Below are 20602 nucleotides of genomic sequence, written 5' to 3'. Positions count from 1 at the left end.
CCACTGTCGCCCTCGGCTTGCTCACCAGGGACAGTCTGACCATTTTGATTCATACACATTCACATTCGAGTCCCATCTCTGTGTGAATGGAGTTTGCATGTTCTCCCTGTACTTGGTGGTTTTCCTCCAGGTACTCCGGTTTCCACCCACAGTCCAAATATATGCAGGTTAGGCTAACTGGCGTTCCCAAATTGCCCGTAGTGTGTGAATGGGTGTGTAAGTGTGTGTGTGTGTGTGTGTGTGTGTGTGTGTGTGTTCCCTAAGTCTCCTGGGATAGGCTCCAGGCCCCCATGCGTACAGGATAAAGCAGTATAGAAGATGAGTGAGTAAGTAAGAGTGAGTGAGTGAGTGAATTAAACATCAGTTTTAACACCTAATCTGCATGTCTTTATTCTATTGTGGGAGGAAACCAGAGTACCCAGAGGAAAACATGCCTACTACATGCACATAGACGCAAGGCGGGATTTGAACCCGGACCCTGGAGGTGCAAGTGTAAAAACTAATATTGTAAATGCACAGTTAACAAAACAAAAGAAAGATTTTACTTTGCATGTTTTCTCCCAAGCTTGGTGACGATCATTCAGATTAGGCTAATTGGCGTTCCCAAATTGCCCATGGTATGTGAATGAGCATGTACAGTATGTGTGTGAATGTGTGTGCCCTGTGATGGATTGGCACCAGGGTGTACCCCGCCCCGTGCCGTAAATCTCCTGGGAATAGGCTTCAGGTTTAATCGGTATGGACGATGAGTGAGTGAGTAAGAACGCAGCAGTAATATTCACTGTATGAGATGTAAATGATGCGCGTGTATGTGACAAATTACGGTAAGTGGAGTTTACTCCCCTCTAGTGGCGGAGGAGCGGAAGAGCTGAGTCAGTAGTAGCGCGGCACACGGGACTTAAGATGGGACGGAGTGACGGCACTTCGTGACACGGTGTCGGCTGGAGAGCAGCAGAACTCCAAGACAGGTGAGTTACACCGCTGTTTCGTAGAAACATGTCCTTAATGAACGAGATAGAAATTGTACTCGACTCGACTGGTCATGGAATGTGTGAATTATGAATTATGACTTGTCTGTACAGTAGGTAGACTGTGTACTGTACACACACACGCGCCCGCGCGCGCGCGCACACAGTGTCAGGGAAATGTCTATACTGTACTCCTTATACCTGATAGATGGGCTGATAGAGTCTCGCTGCCTGGCTGTTCTGTCTGCTTCTTCAGCTGGATTGTGTTTGTTGAGTGAAGGTGAGCAGCTCAGGCTGTACAGGTGGAGTTATTATACAGTAGATAAACATTTCAGGTGTACTTTATTTATGAGCAGGAGAACTGCTCTGGGGTTTGTGTCCAATAAACCATTAATATCATGTGTATATGTCCTGTCCTTGATGCATAACTGTATAGGATTAAACATTTGGGAAAATTCTTCCTCCTTTTACTGATCTACACTTTTCTGGTGTAAGTTCAGTTTCAGATTAACCTTGCTGTTCACTCTCATGTGGACTCTAGTATTTACTTAACCTTCAGAGCCGCACAGGGAAATAGACTTGTCCTTATAATGGTATTATTATTATTATTATTATTATTAGAAGAAGAAGAATCAGAATCAGAAAGAGTTTTATTGCCAAGTACGCTTGCACGTACAAGGAATTTGTTTTAGTGACAGAGCTTCCCGAACAAAACAAATGACAAGACGAAACAGCACGACACACAAAAAAAAATTAAGAAAGGTTGACATCAAGTGGAGTAGCATGTGAGATACTTTCAGATAAGTTACATTTTTTTTTATTTAGGCAGTTTATTATTATTATTACTAATGCAACTACTACTACTAATAATAATAATACAAATTATTTAATATGTCTTGTCCTATTGCGTAATTTGTCTTTTTTAATTTCCATTGTGACAATAAGTTTCTCTCCTGCCATGCCGATGCCCCAGGTTCGATTCCCAGCCAATTCTCAAACCCCATCCCAATGTCCCACGCCCGGATAAAATGAGAGAGTTGCGTTGTCCATGGGCGTTGTCAGGAAGGCCCTCTGTTGTAAAACCTGTGCCAAGTGGTATGCAGATCAGTTGGTCCGCTGGGCGACCTCTCAACGGGAGCAGCAGAAAGACTAATGTCATGATTCTTTTTAAATTTTTCTATTTCAATCCCATTTACCTTAACATTTCCCTTAGCATCTTTATAATTACGAATGGGCATGTTTTAAACACACAAGCCATGTCTGACTATTCACTGCAATTTGCTCTCATACTGTCGGTCTCCTAATAGATATACAGTATGTCTGTTCAAACAGGTAGGAAATGGATACACACACTCATATGATCACACTCTACAGCCAACGGTATGCGAACACCTGACCATCAGCTGCCGTACACGTATGGAGTTTTTTTCTGGGAAGTCTTTCCGCATAGATTGTGGCGTGGCGCTGTAGGGATTTAGGTTTAGTCTGCTAAGGGCATTGGTGAGGTCAGCTTATATTGGCCTGGGGGGCAGTCAGCATTCCAGCTCACACAACACAATAAACCTTGAGGCGGATCGGCTGTATCAGCCTTCAACCACATCAGGTTCTGCTCCTGTCAGCCAAGAGCAGGATTCTGAGTCTATCCCAGGTACAGACTCCTCCAAACTGGACAGTTTGGCTGGAAAAAAGATCATGTGATTTGGGTGAGTAAGTGTGTGCCCATGATAGCCTCAGATTTCATGCTGTCACGAGTCGAACCTGAACCTCTTGTCTTTGGGTGTTGTAGCTCATCCACCTTAAGAGTCAATGTTGACGCTGTGTGCTAAGCAAATGTGAAATTTCTACTGCTCTCCTCTCCACCTTCAGTGTGTGCAGTGGGTGGGTTTTCCATTAGTGTCTTGTGACTGTGAGCTAAAACCCACCCCTTTTCCTCCCACAGAAGGTAGCATTATAATAAACCTTCTTACACAGAATGTAATGAATATCCTTTTTTTGTCCTGTACATTTTCTACCTGAATGATTAAGGTTTTATTTCCTTTTATGTAGCCTAATCCATAACAGAATCCAGTGGAATGATTGCCAAACTTCATCTTGGTTATTCAACTGAGCAAATATTATTCTCTTATTATAGTGCTCTCTGTAACCGGAGACGATTATAACCGTATGAAATAAAGAAAGCCAGCGTGATATCTATTCATTAATAATCATCATGTCTTTTTGTTGAAGCATTAACCAGAATTATTGATTAAACCTATTCAAATATGCAATGTTATATGTTTGATGTGTGACGTGTGCAATCTGTGTAAAGGCTTCTCCATTAGTATCACTTTGACTATGCTCTTTATCCTGCTCAGAGTAAGTGAACATTAGGTGTGAGGTTAGAATACATCCTGGATGGGAAACCAGTTCATCACAACAGGGTGCAGGGCACACCGACATATTTACACACTCATTCATATCTGGAGAAGTTTACTATATCCAGTTTACTTGCTGGCTTGCTTTTTTTTTGGGGGGGGGGTTACTAGAGAACCCACAGAAACCGATTCAGACATACACAAAATCTGTGCAGACAATAATCTGAGCAGCCGAGGACCCTGAAGCTGTGAGTTATAGATACAGGAGTGTTATACAAAGGGCGTTCGAGTCAAACTGGGACTTTTGATTGTCGGAACACAATTATAGGAATAATTATTCGCTACCCCTTATGTTATCCCCCTCTTCACTAATTCACTAAAACTAAACTAAACCAGTGTTTCACTAGTGCTTGGATACCATGAAGGTAAAAAACTTTCTTAGTACGACAAAGTCACGATTCGACTGCCTGCTTCACGTCTAAAACGCTGGGTTTCCAGGAACTCCTTTAATAGGCGTAAAATCAGGACTGGAGCGAAGTGAACAGCCTAAATATCGATTACTAAAAGCGTTGGCAAGAAATTTCATAATTGATTTGTTGTGTTGCGCGACGCGGAGACATTTGATTATTAAAAAAAACTTTAGTTGAGCACGGAGCGGAGTGAACACACTCGGTCTCGCGCACTGATGCTAGCAAAGTTCGGCGTCTCATAGACAGGGCGGAGTAAAAAATTTTAAAAACCGAGTGGAAGTAGAGGAAAGATAAATGGGCAAGGCTGCTGGGTCTCTTACTGGTATAATCAAAAAATTTGTCTCTTACTGGTATGATCAACATTCGTGCACGCGTGTACTGTTTACAGTTTACTGTTTACTGTGACCACGTGTGAGCGCGAAAAACATATTTTATTTTGTGTCTGTATGCGTGTGTGTACAGCACACAAGTAAAGCAAAAGCAAGTCTCATTAGAGACGTTAAAAATCCATGTTCTCTTTCTGCTCAAGGCTTAGGCTGCTCTTTGCCTGTTGGGTATGTGTGTGTGTGTGTGTGTGTGTGTGTTTGTGTGTGAATGCGTGCGCGTTTTATTGGACACAGTGCCGCACACACACAGACACATAGACCCCTCCCACCCCTCCTAAACACACACACACACACACACACACACACTCTTTCTTTCAGCTCTACACAGAAACACTGCTCTGTCGCGATTCTTTTCAAAGGTAAAGTGCAGGTTAATTTGTTTTATTTTTACTTTACAGCAGTGATTCCGTTGGTGTTTTTTAAATTTTATTATTATTATTATATATTGAAATAATTGTTAGTTGCAGCCCTAGTACGAACCCTTTTACTGTATTGCTCCTTGAGTTAAGTGGAGGTTACAAGTTAAGGGGTGTTTTGAGTTATGAAAGCGAATTATGTAATTTTTAGGATATGCACATCTAACTTACAAAATGTGGGGAAATAAAATCATGTGCACATGTTTTTCTTATCCACTAGTTAGTTAGTTTGCATTAATGATAATCAGTTCATGATTTCTTAATGTTTTATTATTGTGGTAGATTTTATCTACTTTAAAGTTGTGAAATGGAGCAGCCATTTTGATATGACATCATTCATCCTCAACCTTCTGAATTGGAGTGTTTAAACTAAGAGGTGAAATAACGAATTATGACTTCCAGATGAATGTAATAGAATGTTTTATTCACGCCAGCACTTCATTCAGGCTGTGATTGCTGCTAGCTCTAATGGACAGTGCCTGATGCAAACTTGGGTAAATGCTTTATTTGCATCTTGCTTTGTTTCTCTGTCCACTCCCAGCTTGCACACAGCTTACACACACACATTTACACACACACACACACACAGTCCCATCACATGACCATCCTTCTGAGGTATTGAATATCCTGGAGCTCTGAGAGAGGCACTGAGTAACCCAAAGAAAGGAAAATTAAAGAGAATGTGTGCTCATGGAGCGTATGAAGTGCTCCATTTGATTAGTGGTGTGAGTGTTGTTATGTGGCACGTTGGGAAATCCCCAGCTGTTTTCCCCTGTTAGGAAACACTGTGGGAAACACACAATTGATTAGTTTTTCAGTTTCATTTAAACATGATAACGATAGTGTTTATGAATTAGCTAGTGCTACAGGGGCTTCACGTTATTTCAACACGTGTTTTGACTCTACAGTATTTACACATTAATATTTACTATGGGCCGAGCTCCGTGACATATTAGTTCAAACAGCAAAGGCGAAATTTTGACCCTTTAGCACGCTGGTGGACCGTCGCAGAAAATACCCACAGTTATTTGAAGAGGTTTATGTCTGTTTGCATGTCGTTTTTATTTCTTTTACTGCTGATAAAGAAAGGATCCTGTTTCAGTTTGTTTAGGGTTTTGAGCCCATTGCTTTGTGTAATCATACGATGAGGTCTTATCTTAGTAATGCAGATCCTGGTTTAGTCCAGAAAACATCTCAGCAGTGTTCTGAAAGAATAAACAGTATACTGGGACATTAATAGATCTGTCAATAGTATTACATCAGGGTAATATTAATATTGGTGTTACACCCGTGAAAGTTTTTAGGGATCATTCATTTCAATTTACTGTGCCGCCAACCTTTTTATATAGGGCTTTTAACAATTTGCCAATCTGCAAGACGTCCATAGGGATCTTTGGTAGGTCTGGGGTAGCTCATTGAATAAAGCATTGGGCTACGGTTTATGAAGGTCCCAGGTTCAAATTTCACAACCACATAGTTATCCCTGTTGGGCCCTTGAAGCAGGTTATCTACTTTAAAATAGTGAAATGGAGCAGTCCATTTAACCATTTTAATATGACATCATATGCTGAAGTTAAGGAGACTTCTTAATAGGAATTTCACATTCTTAGTTTGTTTCTAGTTGGATATCAGAAAGTAGGTTACTTCTCACGTTTCTTCTATAGAAAGCGCTATACAGTGGGGGAAAAAAGTACTTAGTCAGCCACCAATTGTGCAAGTTCTCCCACTTAAAAAGATGAGAGGCCTGTAATTTTCATCATAGGTATACCTCAACTATGAGGGACAAAATAAGGGGGAAAAAAAAAAATCACATTTTAGGATTTTTTATTAATTTATTGGTAAATTCCTCGGTAAAATAAGTATTTGGTCACCTACAAACAAGCAAGATTTCTGGCTTTTACAGACCTGTAACTTCTTCTTTAAGCGGCTCCTCTGTCCTCCACTCATTACCTGTATTAATGGCATCTGTTTGAACTTCACACTCCAAACTCCACTATGGCCAAGACCAAAGAGCTGTCAAAGGACACCAGAAACAAACTTGTAGACTTGCACTAGGCTGGGAAGACTGAATCTGCAATAGGTAAGCAGCTTGGTGTGAAAAAAATCAACTGTGGGAGCAATTATTAGAAAATGGAAGACATACAAGACCACTGACAATCTCCCTCGATCTGGGGCACCCCGTGGGGTGAAATTGATCACAAGAACTGTGAGCAAAAATCCCAGAACCACACGAGGGGACCTAGTGAATGACCTGCAGAGAGCTGGGACCAAAGTAACAAAGGCTACCATCAGTAACACACTGCGCCACCAGGGACTCGAATCTTGCAGTGCCAGACATGTCCCCCTGCTTAAGCCAGTACATGTCCAGGTCCATCTGAAGTTTGCTAGGGAGCATATGGATGATCCAGAAGAGGATTGGGAGAATGTCATATTGTCAGATGAAACCAAAATAGAAAATAGGAGAAAAAATGCTGAGTTGCATCCAAAGAACACCATACATACTGTGAAGCATGGGGGTGGAAACATCATGCTTTGGGGCTGTTTTTCTGCAAAGGGTCCAGCAGGACTGATCCGTGTAAAGGAAAGAATGAATGGGGCCATGTATCGTGAGATTTTGAGTGAAAACCTTCTTCCATCAGCAAGGGCATTGAAGATGAAACGTGGCTGGGTCTCTTAGCATGACAATGACACACCACCCGGGCAACGAAGGAGTGGCTTCTTAAGAAGCATTTTAAGGTCCTGGAGTGGCCTCGCCAGTCTTCAGATCTCAACGCCATAGAAAATCTTTGGAAGGAGTTAAAAGTCTGTGTTGCCCAGCGACAGTCCTGAAACATCACTGCTCTAGAGGAGATCTGCATGGAGGAATGGGCCAAAATACCAGCAACAGTGTATGAAAACCTTTGACCTCTGTCATGTGAATTTCTGTATTTTTTTCTTATTTTGTCTCTCATAGTTGAGGTATACCTATAATGAAAATTACAGGCCTCTCTCATCTTTTAAGTCGGAGAACGTGCACAATTGTTGGCTGACTAAATACTTCTTTCCCCACTGTATTTCTCGAGTCCAATTCTCTTACCTCCTGCTTCAGCTTTTTACGATAATACCATCTTCCACATTGTCATGTTAGTCATCACGCAGGTCATTAATGCCAGGTCTCCACCGTTGCTTAGAGGAACTGTATCATGTAACTGAATTGCATTCTGAACTTTAATGTCAGCAGTCTTTCATCTACATCTGCACTGTATTTTATGAGAGTGGTAAATGGTGGTAAATGAGCTCAGAAGCTGTAGAATTTTAGGGGATAAGAAGAGAAATCTCACAATTATTCTATAGCCATGACTTATAGTATAATTTAGTACAAACGTATTTATTTGTTGTTTTCCTATTAGCCTGCTGATGAAGGTTTCTAAACTCTGTATGCTTTTCTGCTGAAAACGGCAATTGTTTGAATGAAGCAAGCTACTAATTTACTAAATCCCCTGTTAAATTATTAACTCACATACATAATACCAATAAAAGTTTAATGTTTATTGAATGACCAAATTAATGATTACTTGTTCTCTCTCTCTCTATCTCTGTCTTAGTAATGTCAGGCTGGTTAAGAGATGGAGAGGTGCTCGAGGGTCAGGGCAGTGGCCAGGCCCCTCCTCGTAGCCCACGAATTAGGACACCAACCTCAGGAAGGAAGGTACGACATTCACCCGACACAGCAGCCATCAAGTCCCCAGAGAACACAATGAGGAAAGCCAAAGACCTGTTCAGGCTTTGCGATAAAGAAAACAAGGGTTTCATCACCAAGAGAGACTTGCAGGTTTGCACAAATACATTAAATAGATTTGGAGTTAAAGCTTTGTTTTTATGGAAAATGCATTGCTTTCATAAAAGCGTTTTATGTTTGTGTATGTCAGCGGTTACACGGAGAGGTGCCTCTGACCCCGGAGCAGCTGGAGTCTGTGTTTGAGAGTTTGGATCGTGACAGAAACGGCTTTCTTACACCTCTGGAGTTCCACACAGGCCTAGGTTTGGGTTTGTGTAGTAATAAATTAGCAGTAGTAAAAAAAAAAATTTTATGTGCTGTGGAAACTTTCTATGAAATATTTATGTATTGTGTAAATAATTTCATACTGAGGAGGTAAAAAACTAAACATTTAAATAAATAGATAGATAAAATAGATACATTTCAAGATGCAGTACAAAGTCGTACCAATAGCTACTAATAATTAAAACTTGTTTATGTTAAAAAGCATATACAGTTTTTTGACCATATACAATATCTAAAAAGGAGCACTTTAGCAGGATTTATCATCACACTACAACTCTTCCCTCTAAGCTGCTTGCATGCATAGTCATGCAATTCTGATGATTCTCCCATGCAGAAAAAAGTTTATCCACACTGAATTCTGAAACAGCAGTTTCTTATATCATTCCACTAAGACAAATTTGTCAATGTCTCTCTTGACGGCTCCAGAGTCATGCGGTCGGTACCGTTTTAATGATTACCAAATTAATGATTTCTTGTTCTCTCTCTCTCTCTCTCTGTCTCAGTAATGTCAGGCTGGTTAAGAGTTGGAGAGGTGCTCGTTTAAATTGTTAAGTCGTTAACGATTTAAACAAATTCATAAAGACATGAAAACAAGCTGTTAAGGAATTTAACAGTGTTATATCTGTCCTAAAAAATTTTAAACTCGATGCAGACGTTGTCATTTTTTATGTCCTCCTAGAATATACAGAACCTGAGCCATTTAGGGTAAGGTGTATGGTTAGTGTTACCATACAATTCCAATGCTTAAGAATCGATACCAATGCTTAAGAATCGATACCACGGTGTTACCAAGACATTAATGTCGGGAGGCACCAACCTGAATTTTTTAACATGCTCCAAATTTCCTCCCGACACGACAGAATTCACACCGAGCCCAAAAGAGGTTGTAAGGATGTAAACTTGCGCAAATCCGGCTTAGTGGAATGGGCGTATTAGTCAGTATAGGTTGGTCAATTTATTTATTTTTGGTCAGGTGATTATCAACCACCTCTGACACCTATTTAATATTGTTAGCATAGTGAGGTTGCCAAGAGTTGATTGGTTCCTGTTGAGCCAAACCTAATACGCGTAATGTTTTGGCACAGATAGATCAGTTAACAGGATATTCATTGAACCCATCCTTCATCATCAGGTGAGCTGGTAGAAGAGTGTGAGGAGAAAGATCCAGCAGAACTCAAATTCACGCAGATTCTTATAGAGCTTGGAGCAGATAAACTTCTGAAAGAGTGAGTGTTGAGCCCTCATCTTCACCAAGCATTCCTAATACACTGTCATTTTAAATTATTTCTATTTTACTAGGATTCGAGTGTGTGTAATGATTTTGTGTGTATGTGTGTGTGTGTGTGTGTGTGTAGTCAGTGGGAGCTGTGTTCTCTTTGGTGTGATTTGCAGAAAGACAGGCCTGAGATGTTAAATGTGTTAGAGGAAATTCTCTCCCATGCCGTGGCTCATCTTCAGGACGCTCTGAGAGAGAGGGACAATTTGGAAGAGACGCTGCGCAGGTCAGCTTACGTAGAAGTTGTGCAATGTTTTCTAGGAATGCCATGTCATGTTGTAGTACTAGGTTTGTGTGTGTGTGTGTGTGTGTGTGTTGACTCCCGTACAGACGAGAAGAAGACCACGACCGAGTGGTGCGCTCGCTTTACGAAGACCTCGAGAACCAGCTCAGAGAAGAGCGAGAGAAGCGACTCGCTCTGGTAAGTCCAAATGAAAATGACGTCAATAATCTGTATATAAATGACATACATGGAGAGTACGTTCACCAGTACGATACTAATGGTGATGATGGTTTTCCATTGAAGGACAGTGCGAGACAGGGGGATAAGAGAGAGCAGGTGCTGCAGGAGCTGAGGATGAGAGAGCAGGAGCTGGAGTTTACGCTGACCAAGCAGAGAGAGGTAAACTCTTCATAATTCATTTCTTTAAACTCGGTTCAGTTCTTTGCATGGAACTTATTTAATAACGTCCTCTATCTGGGATTTCATGTAGCTGGAGGCTAGGATCAAGGCTTTGTGCCAGGACCAGACGAACACTCGCGGGCAGAACCAACGGCTACAGCTTGTTAACGCAGATTTACGGGAACAGTTAGAGGAGAGCCGGGAGGAGCTACAGAAGGCACTTAACCAGCTGCAGATCATGCAGGAGACACTTATGGATCAGCAGGAGAGCAAACAGAGGTGAGAGGTGGCAACATGCTCGCCAGCCTATTATAATAAGCGATGTATATTGACCTTCTCAGGGTATAGACTTAAGAAGCCGATATGTGTTTATGTTGATGAATCTAAAGCAAATATAAGGCCCACTTAAGTCAAACCAGGACTTGAATTGATCATGCAGAATAACAGAACACAAAATGTTCTGGTTTGACTTGTACAAAACACAACTGTGTTTTGTGAGAGTAAAAACTTTTTTAATGGCCCAAAGATATAGAAATCACTTGAAGTGAGGTCAGGACGGTACGCAGAGTGTTGCAATAACTCCCAGCCCAGTTCCTGTAATGTGCACATGGTGTTCGTGAATGATTGTGTGTATAGTTCCCACAGATGGAGGTGTCTCTTCTGCAAAGTGCCATCTAGTTGTCCATCAATTTTTAAGAATCAGGCATTGCACTGTAGTATTCACAGGAACACCTGCAGTCGTCATTCACGCACATACTGTACAGGCTTCTATAAAACATTTGCATCATTCAAATGTTTTACTGAGACTAAGAGTCTCGTCACTTGACTGTACTTGAAGTCTTCTGTAAATGTTAATCAGTTTTATGCTTCATTCACAAGAAATTTTATCACAAGTCCTAGTTTGACTTGAACACCCATCATGCTTGCACTATATGGACAAAGGTATTTGCCCGAACCTGTAATGACTTTGTATCTGAATACGCATACTTTAATATGGAGTTGGTTCCCCTTTTTCCGATATAACAGCTTCCACTCTTCTTGAAAGGCCGTCCACAAGGTTTTGGAGTGTTTCTGTAGGAAATTGTGCCCATTCATTCTCTAGAGCATTTATAAGGTCTGGCACTAGTGTTGGACGAAAAGGTCCAGCCTGGCAATCTTCGTTCCAGTTCATCCTGAAGGTGCTTAATAGGGTTGAGGGCAGGTCTTCCCCAAACTGCTACCATACATTTGGAGGCATAGCATTATCCAAGATGTCTTGGTATGTTGAAGCATTAAGATTGCTCTTCACTGGGGATAAAGGGCCTGATTTAATCACCTGAATTTAACAATTAACAGGTTAGGCCAAATACTTTTGTCAATATAGTGTATATACTGTATACAGTAGGAATTCCGAGTTATGGGGCGTTTTTTTTTGTTTGCTTCCTGTTCAGAGATCGGGAAATACAAGTTTCATCCAATACATTATTGCAAAGGGAACTGCAAAAAACTGCTTTTTTAAGTCTTAAAATGGCATGGCTGTGTTTGACTGATATATTTGATTCATGAAACTACTGAGAATTACTGTAGTTTATTTAAATAGGCCCACATCTTGCCTTTGTTTGACTGTGTGTGTGATGTGTGTGGTGTTGTTTATCCCCAGGCAAGTGCTGAAAGTCTCCAGAAACATGCAGAAAGAGAGAGAGAGTCTGATGAGGCAGCTGGATCTGCTCAGGTAAGACGGCATGAATGCATGCATAGCATAACTTGAAGCTTTCTTGTGGGTGTGTCTCCAGGTCATTGTCCATTTCAGGTTTATTTGCTCTTGAGAGATATCAGATATGAGATAAGGCAGGAGTGTGGTGCACTCACAAACAACCTGTAAAACTGGAAATAGTAATAATGAGGAAGTCAAAAGACAGAAATATACCTCAGAAAAACGGTAGATGGAGCATAATTAATTTCAACCAGAAATTTATTCAATAAAATGTTTTATTATTATTTTAAATATATAATAGAAAAGAAATAATAAAAGTAAAAAAAATGAAATCTGAAAGCTGAATATTTTTAAGGATCCTGAGGGTGATCAAGGTGTTATTATCTTGCCCTTAGTGGTTTATCAATACTTTTTAAACACATAGCACACTAAACAGAGAGAAAAAATGCTTTGCTAGAATTTAGCTGACCAACCAGATCATACAATTTATAAAATATTTCTATTCATAGCACTTCAGAATTCATTCATTTTTTTTAACTCTTCATCTCCACACGTCTTTTTCAGGGACATGAACAAGCGCCTTCGGGATGAGAAGGATGCACAGCAGGATCAGACGAGGGTTAGTCAAAGACAATCCTTAATGCCTCTTGCATCTCACCCGCAATGCAACTGTGGCCAAAACACCCCAGTATGGGGTGGGTACTCTTTCTACCCATACTGAACTGGACTCTGTGCTGGTGTTTTATACGCGGGTCCTTCTTCTGACTGGTGTGAAGCTGTGGGCAGCACTGTGCATGAGCAGAAACCAGCGAATCTTCACTTGCTTTCTCTGCCTTTGCATGTGGTTGTGCTCGGGGCTTCGGTCCTAATAGGGGTTAGCCATGACTACTGAAGATTCCTCACAATTCATGTTTACTCAGATGTGGCCTCAGACATTCCAGTCCAGTGAATTGTGAATAGTTTGATATTACATTTCCGCTGCATTATTCATATTCTGAAAGCCTTAAACTAAATGAATGAACAACCATGAGAATATGTACACACAGCTGTCATGATGATTACTTACAGCCATATGATGGTTTTTTTTGTGTGGATCCTGAAGGCCATTTTGTTGATTTTTAATTGGAATAGCGGCCTAACATGTTGCTTTTATAGATGAACAAAAATTACCTTTTTTATTGTATCTGTTACAGAAAGTGCAGAATAGTTTCCCATAATATTTCTACTTTAGCTCAGCTCCACATTCAAAAATTACTTATCCAGACTGTGAATAATATTAGAAATGATATTAGATTATTAATTATATAGAATTACTCATTATGCAATTTTCTATGATCGTGCAAATGTAACAAATAAGGCATGAAACTGTAGCTTATAGGTGTGGTGTTAAAATGATTGTATTTTTGTACTACAGTAGTAAATACTGTAATACTTCATGTGAACACTGCTGATAACCAAAGCTGAGATCAACGTAACGAGATGCACTATATGGCCAAAAGTTTGACCATCAGCCCCTGTGCACTCCATGACAATGGATTGTCGAAGCAGCAGTTTATAAACTGCACAGAGCCCCAGCCTCAACCCCATCGAACACCTTTGGGATACACCCGATCGCTAATTGGAGATTTTAATCTGGAATGGCATGTTGAAAAAACACATAAGAAAGTAATATATATTTTATGCCTTTCTGAAATATTTATCATACTGAGAATACCTATGGCTGTTTGTACTGCTCAGTGTACTTCATGCATATTAAATATCACAAAAACAAAACTACTGTAAATATTCAGCTATACTGATGTACAACTGTTCTACTGAATACATTTATATTTAATAACTAACATTGCAGACACAAGGACAAATATTAAGTTACTCATCACAACTGGATAGTAACTGTATAGTAATTGTTGTAACAGTTTCACTTCAACAAACTATTGCTACAGTTGTACATATTATGTAACTGACATGGAAATCTAGTAGGCACTCATAGAACGCCACCTATCTAATTAAATTAGTGAATCAGAGATTAGTGTCAACATTTGATACTGAACAAAGCTGTATTACCAGCCATACTTGGTATTTAACATGTCAGTGCAGGAGGTAACCTGTTGAAAAGCAGTGCATGCTGCTATTATTTGTGTGAGATAAAATAATGTTACAGTTATTACTTACCATACCGGTACACACAACTTTAGTCTGAGCCCCATAGCAATTCAGCACACCTTTAGCTAGCACTAGCAACACCGCTATGATGCCTGATGACTAACTGTCTGTAGCATTTGCTGTAGTTACAGAGGCTTGCATAAATATTCTCCCTCTTGGACCTTTTCATATTTTGTTGTTTCCATCACCTGGAACTGACATGGCCTTGGGATTTTTATCATCTGATATACGCAATATGTCTAGATAAAAATGTGGAAGGTTTCCAATTGCTGTGCATTACCACTTTTATAGTTGAATTCTATAATCAGATTTATTTTCCTTTCTTTTTCTTTCTAGAAGCAAATTTTGCCATGTTTTCCCCACATCTAAAAGGACATTCTGACAATTTTCTCAAAAAGGCATATTTTCTGCATATTCTAATGTTTTTAAAATTGCCTGGTTACTTGTTATCGGTTCATAAAAGATTATGCAATAACCAGAGATCTATTTTAATTACTTTAATGGCTATTTTAAAAGTGCAGAAAATGATTTTTGAGTAAAATGTTGAAAGTCTACATGCTGTGAAATTTTCCGCATCACAAGAACTAATCTATTTATCACAACATCCTTTTGTGTATAAAATGTATATGTTTATATGATTATGTTGTACATTTGTGTAAAGTTGGATTAACTTATTACGTTCGCTGTATGTTTAGTCTTTTTTGTGACCAGTTTTTTTTGTGCTCATGATCATGAACATAATGGAGAAAAAAATTTCAGGTTATGAACAAAGGGGTGTGTTTTCCAGCACCAGCAAAGTACACAATAAAATACATTACTGATTGTACACAATACGATCTGTGTCCTTATTATGCAATACTCAAACATACTGTGTGTGTGTGTGCATATATATATATATATATATATATATATATATATATACACACACACACACACACAAACACTCATCTCATCATTAAATAAACATAGAAGCAAGGCTGTGACTCAAGAGACAAGCACTTTAATTTTTGTTTTACAACAGAAACATGTTTCTTTTTACAGAATAAGATAATTTAATGTTTAATTTTAATATTTCTGTGCATGCTTTACATAGAGCTCTTAATTTCTTCTAAAGCCAAAATGTCCTATGGACTGTTCCATAGACACCTGAGGTGACAAAACCTTTAGAGAAGAAAGGCTCAATAATCGGAGACTATATGCTGATCAAGAAGCCTGGCAGCAGGTGGGTCACTAAAGTCCACATTGTTGTATTTAACATATAGAATGCTGAGAAAGAGGCCCATTAGGTTAGTGTCAATGTTTAACTAACTACTTATTATAAAGTTTCACATAGTGTTTGATAACATAGTAAAATAATTACATTATACACTATGAATAAAACATTTGATTCATTAAAATAATTTATCTGGTTTTAAACACATTCATCATCTGTGAACACACATATATGATATATGATATGATATTTTTTAGGCCTTTTACTCTTACTTAAGTTCAGCTTAAGTGATGCATAATTTATAACTAAGATTTTAACATTCATTTAAGAAATCAAGTCTTTGATGCTTTTTTTCTGTTTCTAGTTATTTATGCAGTAAACCACACACCTTTTTGTAAGACCAGAGCGTCATTTAGCTTGTAACATTTATTAATTACACCCATTAATCTTCAAAGAATGTATTTATGTTTTATTAGTAAACATATTATTTGGTTATTAATGTAGTGAAACTTGCAGGAAATAAATAAGATATCTGGGTAATAAATAAGAAGAATGACATGCCATAGACATTTAAGGGGTTACACACGTGTTTCATTGAATTAACATTTATTGTTTTTGTTAATTCTTAAGACAGGTCAGTTTTGTTGAGCAGATGAGAAAGAGCTCACCTGATGTAATTGCTGAGGCTGAACTAACACTCTCTGAGAACAAACAGAAAGCGGACTCAAACTGCAAATCGGTATTGTGATGATTTAAGCCATCTCGATTTATAAAGATATGATTAATCATGATGCTTTTTCTGCCCAGGATTGAATGCTTGAAGAGCAAAATGTAAGCTTGCTAGGCTCACGTGTATGATGCAAATATAGAATGTGACCAATTTGCATTGTAGAACTTTCTTTGTGACCATGCAGTCATATGTTTTGGTGTATTTTTCTGTAATCGTTTAGCCTAATCTACCTTTTTCTATTTATATGTTTGTGTGTGTGTGTGTGTGTGTGTGTATGTGCGCGCATGTGTGTATTTTTCTTTAATCATTTGGTCTAATTTACCTTTTTCTCTGTGTTTGTGTGTGTGTGTGTGTGTGTGTGTGTGTTTGGTTGTTCCTGTCTCCCTCAGGTTAGTGTAAGTGGTCCACAGCGTGTGTTTAAGATTGTGTTTTTAGGTAGTTCAGGAGTGGGCAAGAGCTCATTTATCCATCACTACTGCAAAGGACAATTTCCTAATAACATGAGCACGACTGTAGGTAAGCTACATTGCCAGGTTTATCCTCTGCTAATGTACATATGTTTAAAATCAGGTTTAGATCTGTAGCATTTTATAGCTTCTCTCCATACCAAGCATTATTTGCATTTGCTTGACAGGAATGGACTTCCAGGTGAGAAGTCTAGTGATTGACTCCACCCAAATTGCTCTCCAGCTTTGGGACACGGCAGGACAGGAGCGGTAAGACTAAGTAAATAGATTTTTTTTAAATAATATTCAGCAGCCATTTTACTATTTCGTGGTCAACAAAAATGCATAATACCCAATTTATCACGTGTATGTTCAACTATAATCAATATTTATAGCCACACACATTTTTCACATATTTATGAAACACTTTGGTGGCAGATGTTAGTTAAACTCTTTTTTTTTTTAAACCCATATAATATTACACACTGAGTGCTTCTTCTGTTGCAGATTCCACAGCATCACAGCTCAATACTACCGTAAAGCAGATGGGATCCTGGTCATGTATGATGTCAGTCAGACCACCTCGTTCATGGCAGTGCGTGATTGGCTCGACCAAGTGCAGGTGAGGCCAATTTGTGATGCAAACGAGCCTTTCTGAGGTGGTTTGCTTTCCCACAGGTGAAGTAGTACGTGGATGTGAAATGGGACAACCCCACAGCTTGTTTCTCTTACTATTGGTCATTCTAATATGAATTCACCCTCCCGGCAGAAAAACAAGGCTGATGGTGCATGTGTGATGCTGCTAGGCAACAAGATGGATATGGAGGTTGGGGAAGGTAGACAGGTGACCACCACACAGGGACAGAAGCTGGCTGAGGTAGTCAATACGTCAGGACTTATCTGTTTGGTTTAAACATTATTTTAAGATTTGTCTGGTGACAAGTTTGTCTTTGTGTGCCAGGAGTACCAGACTGATTTCTTTGAATGCAGCGCGAAAAGTGGCCATAATATCCACGAGGCTATGACACATCTGGCTAGGTGAGACAACAGAGTAAAATTTAACATAGAATAATGGAGCTATGCTGAATAAGTAAAAAAAAAATATGAGTGAAGTCATCTTCATACCTGATCACTCACTGTATTCTGTGCATGTAGACTGATGGGGTCCCAGCAAGACAAACAGTACATTGAGACTGTACTTCACACTCTGGACAGCTCAAGCCAAAGAGGGCACTGTTGCACATAGGTGCTGAGAGAGCAGCATCATGTGACGCTGTGCCACTCATTAAACACAGTCACATGGGCACAACACCACTGTCAAAGTGCCTGCAGCATATCAGGAAGAACATCTCATTGCAATAATGCTACATGAAATCAATGGAAAACAATCTGTGACAAACTTTTTTGGACAGTGTTTCCCAATTCTTGTATTTTTCTTTCTGTATATTCTGCCCAGATCAAAAATTACACTGGCATTGAGAAACCACGGTTATATCTGTCTGCTATAGTGAGATAATAAATCACTGAAGTGAATACACATTTATTTACAGTACAACGCCCAGTCTTTATGTGTCTACATAAATTATTCTCTGTAAATATTTATATATTAACATACAGTGGGATGTAGGAACCTGCAAGCAAAAAGTGTTGGTATGGGTATATAGTATTGGTTTTGTACTGGTATTTTATATGGTATTATTGTTTTGGATCAAGGTACAATAATCATTTGTAGGTATAAAGAACCTATATAAGAAGCATGTTTATTAAGGTGTTAAGGACATCTGTTTAAAAAATGTATGTCCTGTACGGAAAGCTTGTTTGTGTAGAGATATACCTTCTGTCAGTCATTATGTAAAAACTATAAGAATCGCTTAACGTCCTGGGGTGAAGGTTTGTGAACACAGGCAAGAATCATTAAAATTTTAAACTCTCCTAATCGTTAGACACCTAGTCCTGGGGAAAAAGAATAATTTTATGTGATATCCCTGTTAGTGGTGGCACGTTGGTGTACAGTGGTTAGCACTATAGCCTTGCTCCTCTAGGATCCAGGTTTGATTCCCGTCTCTACAGTATATGAATGAAGTTTGCACTTTTTACCTGTGCTTGGTGGGTTTCCTCCAGGTACTCCGGTTTCCTCCCATAGTCCAAAGACATGCAGATTAGGCTAACTGGCATTCCCAAATCGCCCATAGTGTGTGAATGAGTGTGTGTATGTGTGTGTGCCCTGCAATGGATTGGCACCTTGCCCAGGGTGTGCCCTGCCTCGTGCCCTAAGCCTCTTGGGATAGGCTGCAGGCCCCCCCGCGACCCTGAATACAAGATAAAGCAGATAAAGATGAGTAAATGAGTGAGTTAGTGAGATTGATATCTGTTAGTGGTCATGTAATATGCTTATCTAAAATGTTTTGCATCTTTGCTTTTAAGATGTTTATTACTAAAGAAGATTACTTTCTATCTTGAATGATCCTTGGGTAACGGTTAGGGATAGGATTTCTTATTCAACTTTTAAATGTATTTTTTTTAATGCTGTGATGGATATTATTGGATAGAAAATGTTTGTACCCTGCTAGTTATCTTGCTCATTAGGGATTAAAAATTTATATCTGAGGTTTACATTTTCCTGGAAAGCTGCTTTGTGACAATGTCTACTATAAAATGTATACTATACAAATAAAATGTAATTAAGTTGAGAAATTAGCGAGTGCTCGTGTTTTTGTTTGGTTCGTTACATTTGTTAAATTAAATATTATGGGTAAATAATTGTTTGGGATTTGGAGTATGGCCATTTCTTTAACCAAACTAAATGATTTCGATATAAAAAAAAATTTTCGTCAGAAATACTACCTTTGTGAGACAGATATGTAATAAACACATGTTTAAGTACTAGACTAATGAACAGACATTTTTAAAAGAAAAATCATCACAATTATTACAACTTTTTCCCTCACGTTATTGACAATAAAACTACGGTAATTAAGTCATTCCTATTATTTGGTACAATGCATTCTCATGACTCTCATTTGGTTTTACTACACTTGGACTAACCCTTCCACCTCACCCCTACTATAGAACACAATGATCCAACCTTCAGGTTAATTACATACAGTACATGTTAAATCAAGTCTTTGAAGTGGAATTAATCACTTTTAACCAAAGAATATTTTAGTTTTTTCAATTTTATTTACAAATACAATAAACATTTAAGTAAGTTCTGCTTTTATTATTATTGTTATATAAACTTTCTATAACTATTCTTACCAAATGTTATTTTTTTCACATTAATGATTCAAAGTTTTGAAATGAATTTGTGTCACTGAATCAAATTGTCCCTGTAACTCTGCCATACACCCCCTGGTCACATGACTTTACGAAGTAGCAAACAATTTTGGTGGGAAATCATCTACAAAAAACATATTAAGTATAACTATTTATTGTACCATATTTTCTGTGATTTGGAATGCTTGATAAAGCAAACATATTACACATACTTATAGAGTAAATATAAGTGGTTACAGGGTATTGATATTAAATACAAATTTATAATACAAATGTTTATTATAGGCAGCATGCTGGCTTAGTGGTTTCCTCCTGGAACTCCGGTTTCTTCACATGCGGTGTATGATGATTGGCATTTCCAAATTGCTTGTAGTGTAAAAAAGATTAAATGAGTGTGTGGTTGTTCTGTTCAATGTGTTGGCTCCCATCCTGGAGGTACCCTATCTTTTCCCTGGCATGGGATCCATGACCACAGTGACAGTGGTCACTGTATACAGTGTCTATACAGTATAGACAATGTATGGATGTACACAAGTTGCTAACATTG

General features: G+C 38.8%; 1 protein-coding gene across 3 annotated transcripts; it reads left to right on the top strand.

Moving 5' to 3' along the window:
* Positions 1–854: 854 nt before the first annotated feature.
* cracr2b (calcium release activated channel regulator 2B) lies at positions 855–19411 on the top strand. Of its 3 annotated transcripts, none has more exons than XM_053512386.1 (18): positions 855–968; positions 8179–8405; positions 8503–8614; positions 9769–9862; positions 9992–10138; positions 10243–10333; positions 10439–10534; positions 10626–10813; positions 12174–12245; positions 12792–12846; positions 15533–15612; positions 16234–16342; positions 16723–16849; positions 16968–17049; positions 17287–17401; positions 17549–17656; positions 17741–17817; positions 17935–19411. In XM_053512386.1, the coding sequence occupies exons 2-18, from the start codon at positions 8181–8183 to the stop codon at positions 18023–18025; spliced, it is 1869 nt and encodes a 622-aa protein (XP_053368361.1). In that variant the 5' UTR covers positions 855–968; positions 8179–8180; the 3' UTR covers positions 18026–19411. The 3 variants fall into 3 exon arrangements, with proteins under 3 accessions (XP_053368361.1, XP_053368360.1, XP_053368362.1); XM_053512385.1 differs by having other exon boundaries at positions 8503–8620; XM_053512387.1 differs by lacking the exons at positions 15533–15612; positions 16234–16342; positions 16723–16849; ... (3 more) ...; positions 17741–17817; positions 17935–19411 and having other exon boundaries at positions 12792–15190.
* Positions 19412–20602: the final 1191 nt, after the last annotated feature.

The sequence above is a fragment of the Clarias gariepinus genome, chromosome 2 (assembly GCF_024256425.1).
Source record: "Clarias gariepinus isolate MV-2021 ecotype Netherlands chromosome 2, CGAR_prim_01v2, whole genome shotgun sequence".
NCBI classification, from domain to species: domain Eukaryota; kingdom Metazoa; phylum Chordata; class Actinopteri; order Siluriformes; family Clariidae; genus Clarias; species Clarias gariepinus.
The sequence above is the reverse complement of the archived record's forward strand: the minus strand, read 5'-3'. Positions and strand labels throughout refer to the sequence as shown.

Bases quoted from the DNA above. Each gene is read 5' to 3' on its own strand.
- cracr2b (XM_053512385.1), top strand. From the start codon at position 8,181: ATGTCAGGCTGGTTAAGAGATGGAGAGGTGCTCGAGGGTCAGGGCAGT. The intron at 9,863-9,991 runs GTGAGTGTTGAG...GTGTGTGTGTAG, and splicing joins GCAGATAAACTTCTGAAAGA to TCAGTGGGAGCTGTGTTCTC. The intron at 10,535-10,625 runs GTAAACTCTTCA...GATTTCATGTAG, and splicing joins CGCTGACCAAGCAGAGAGAG to CTGGAGGCTAGGATCAAGGC.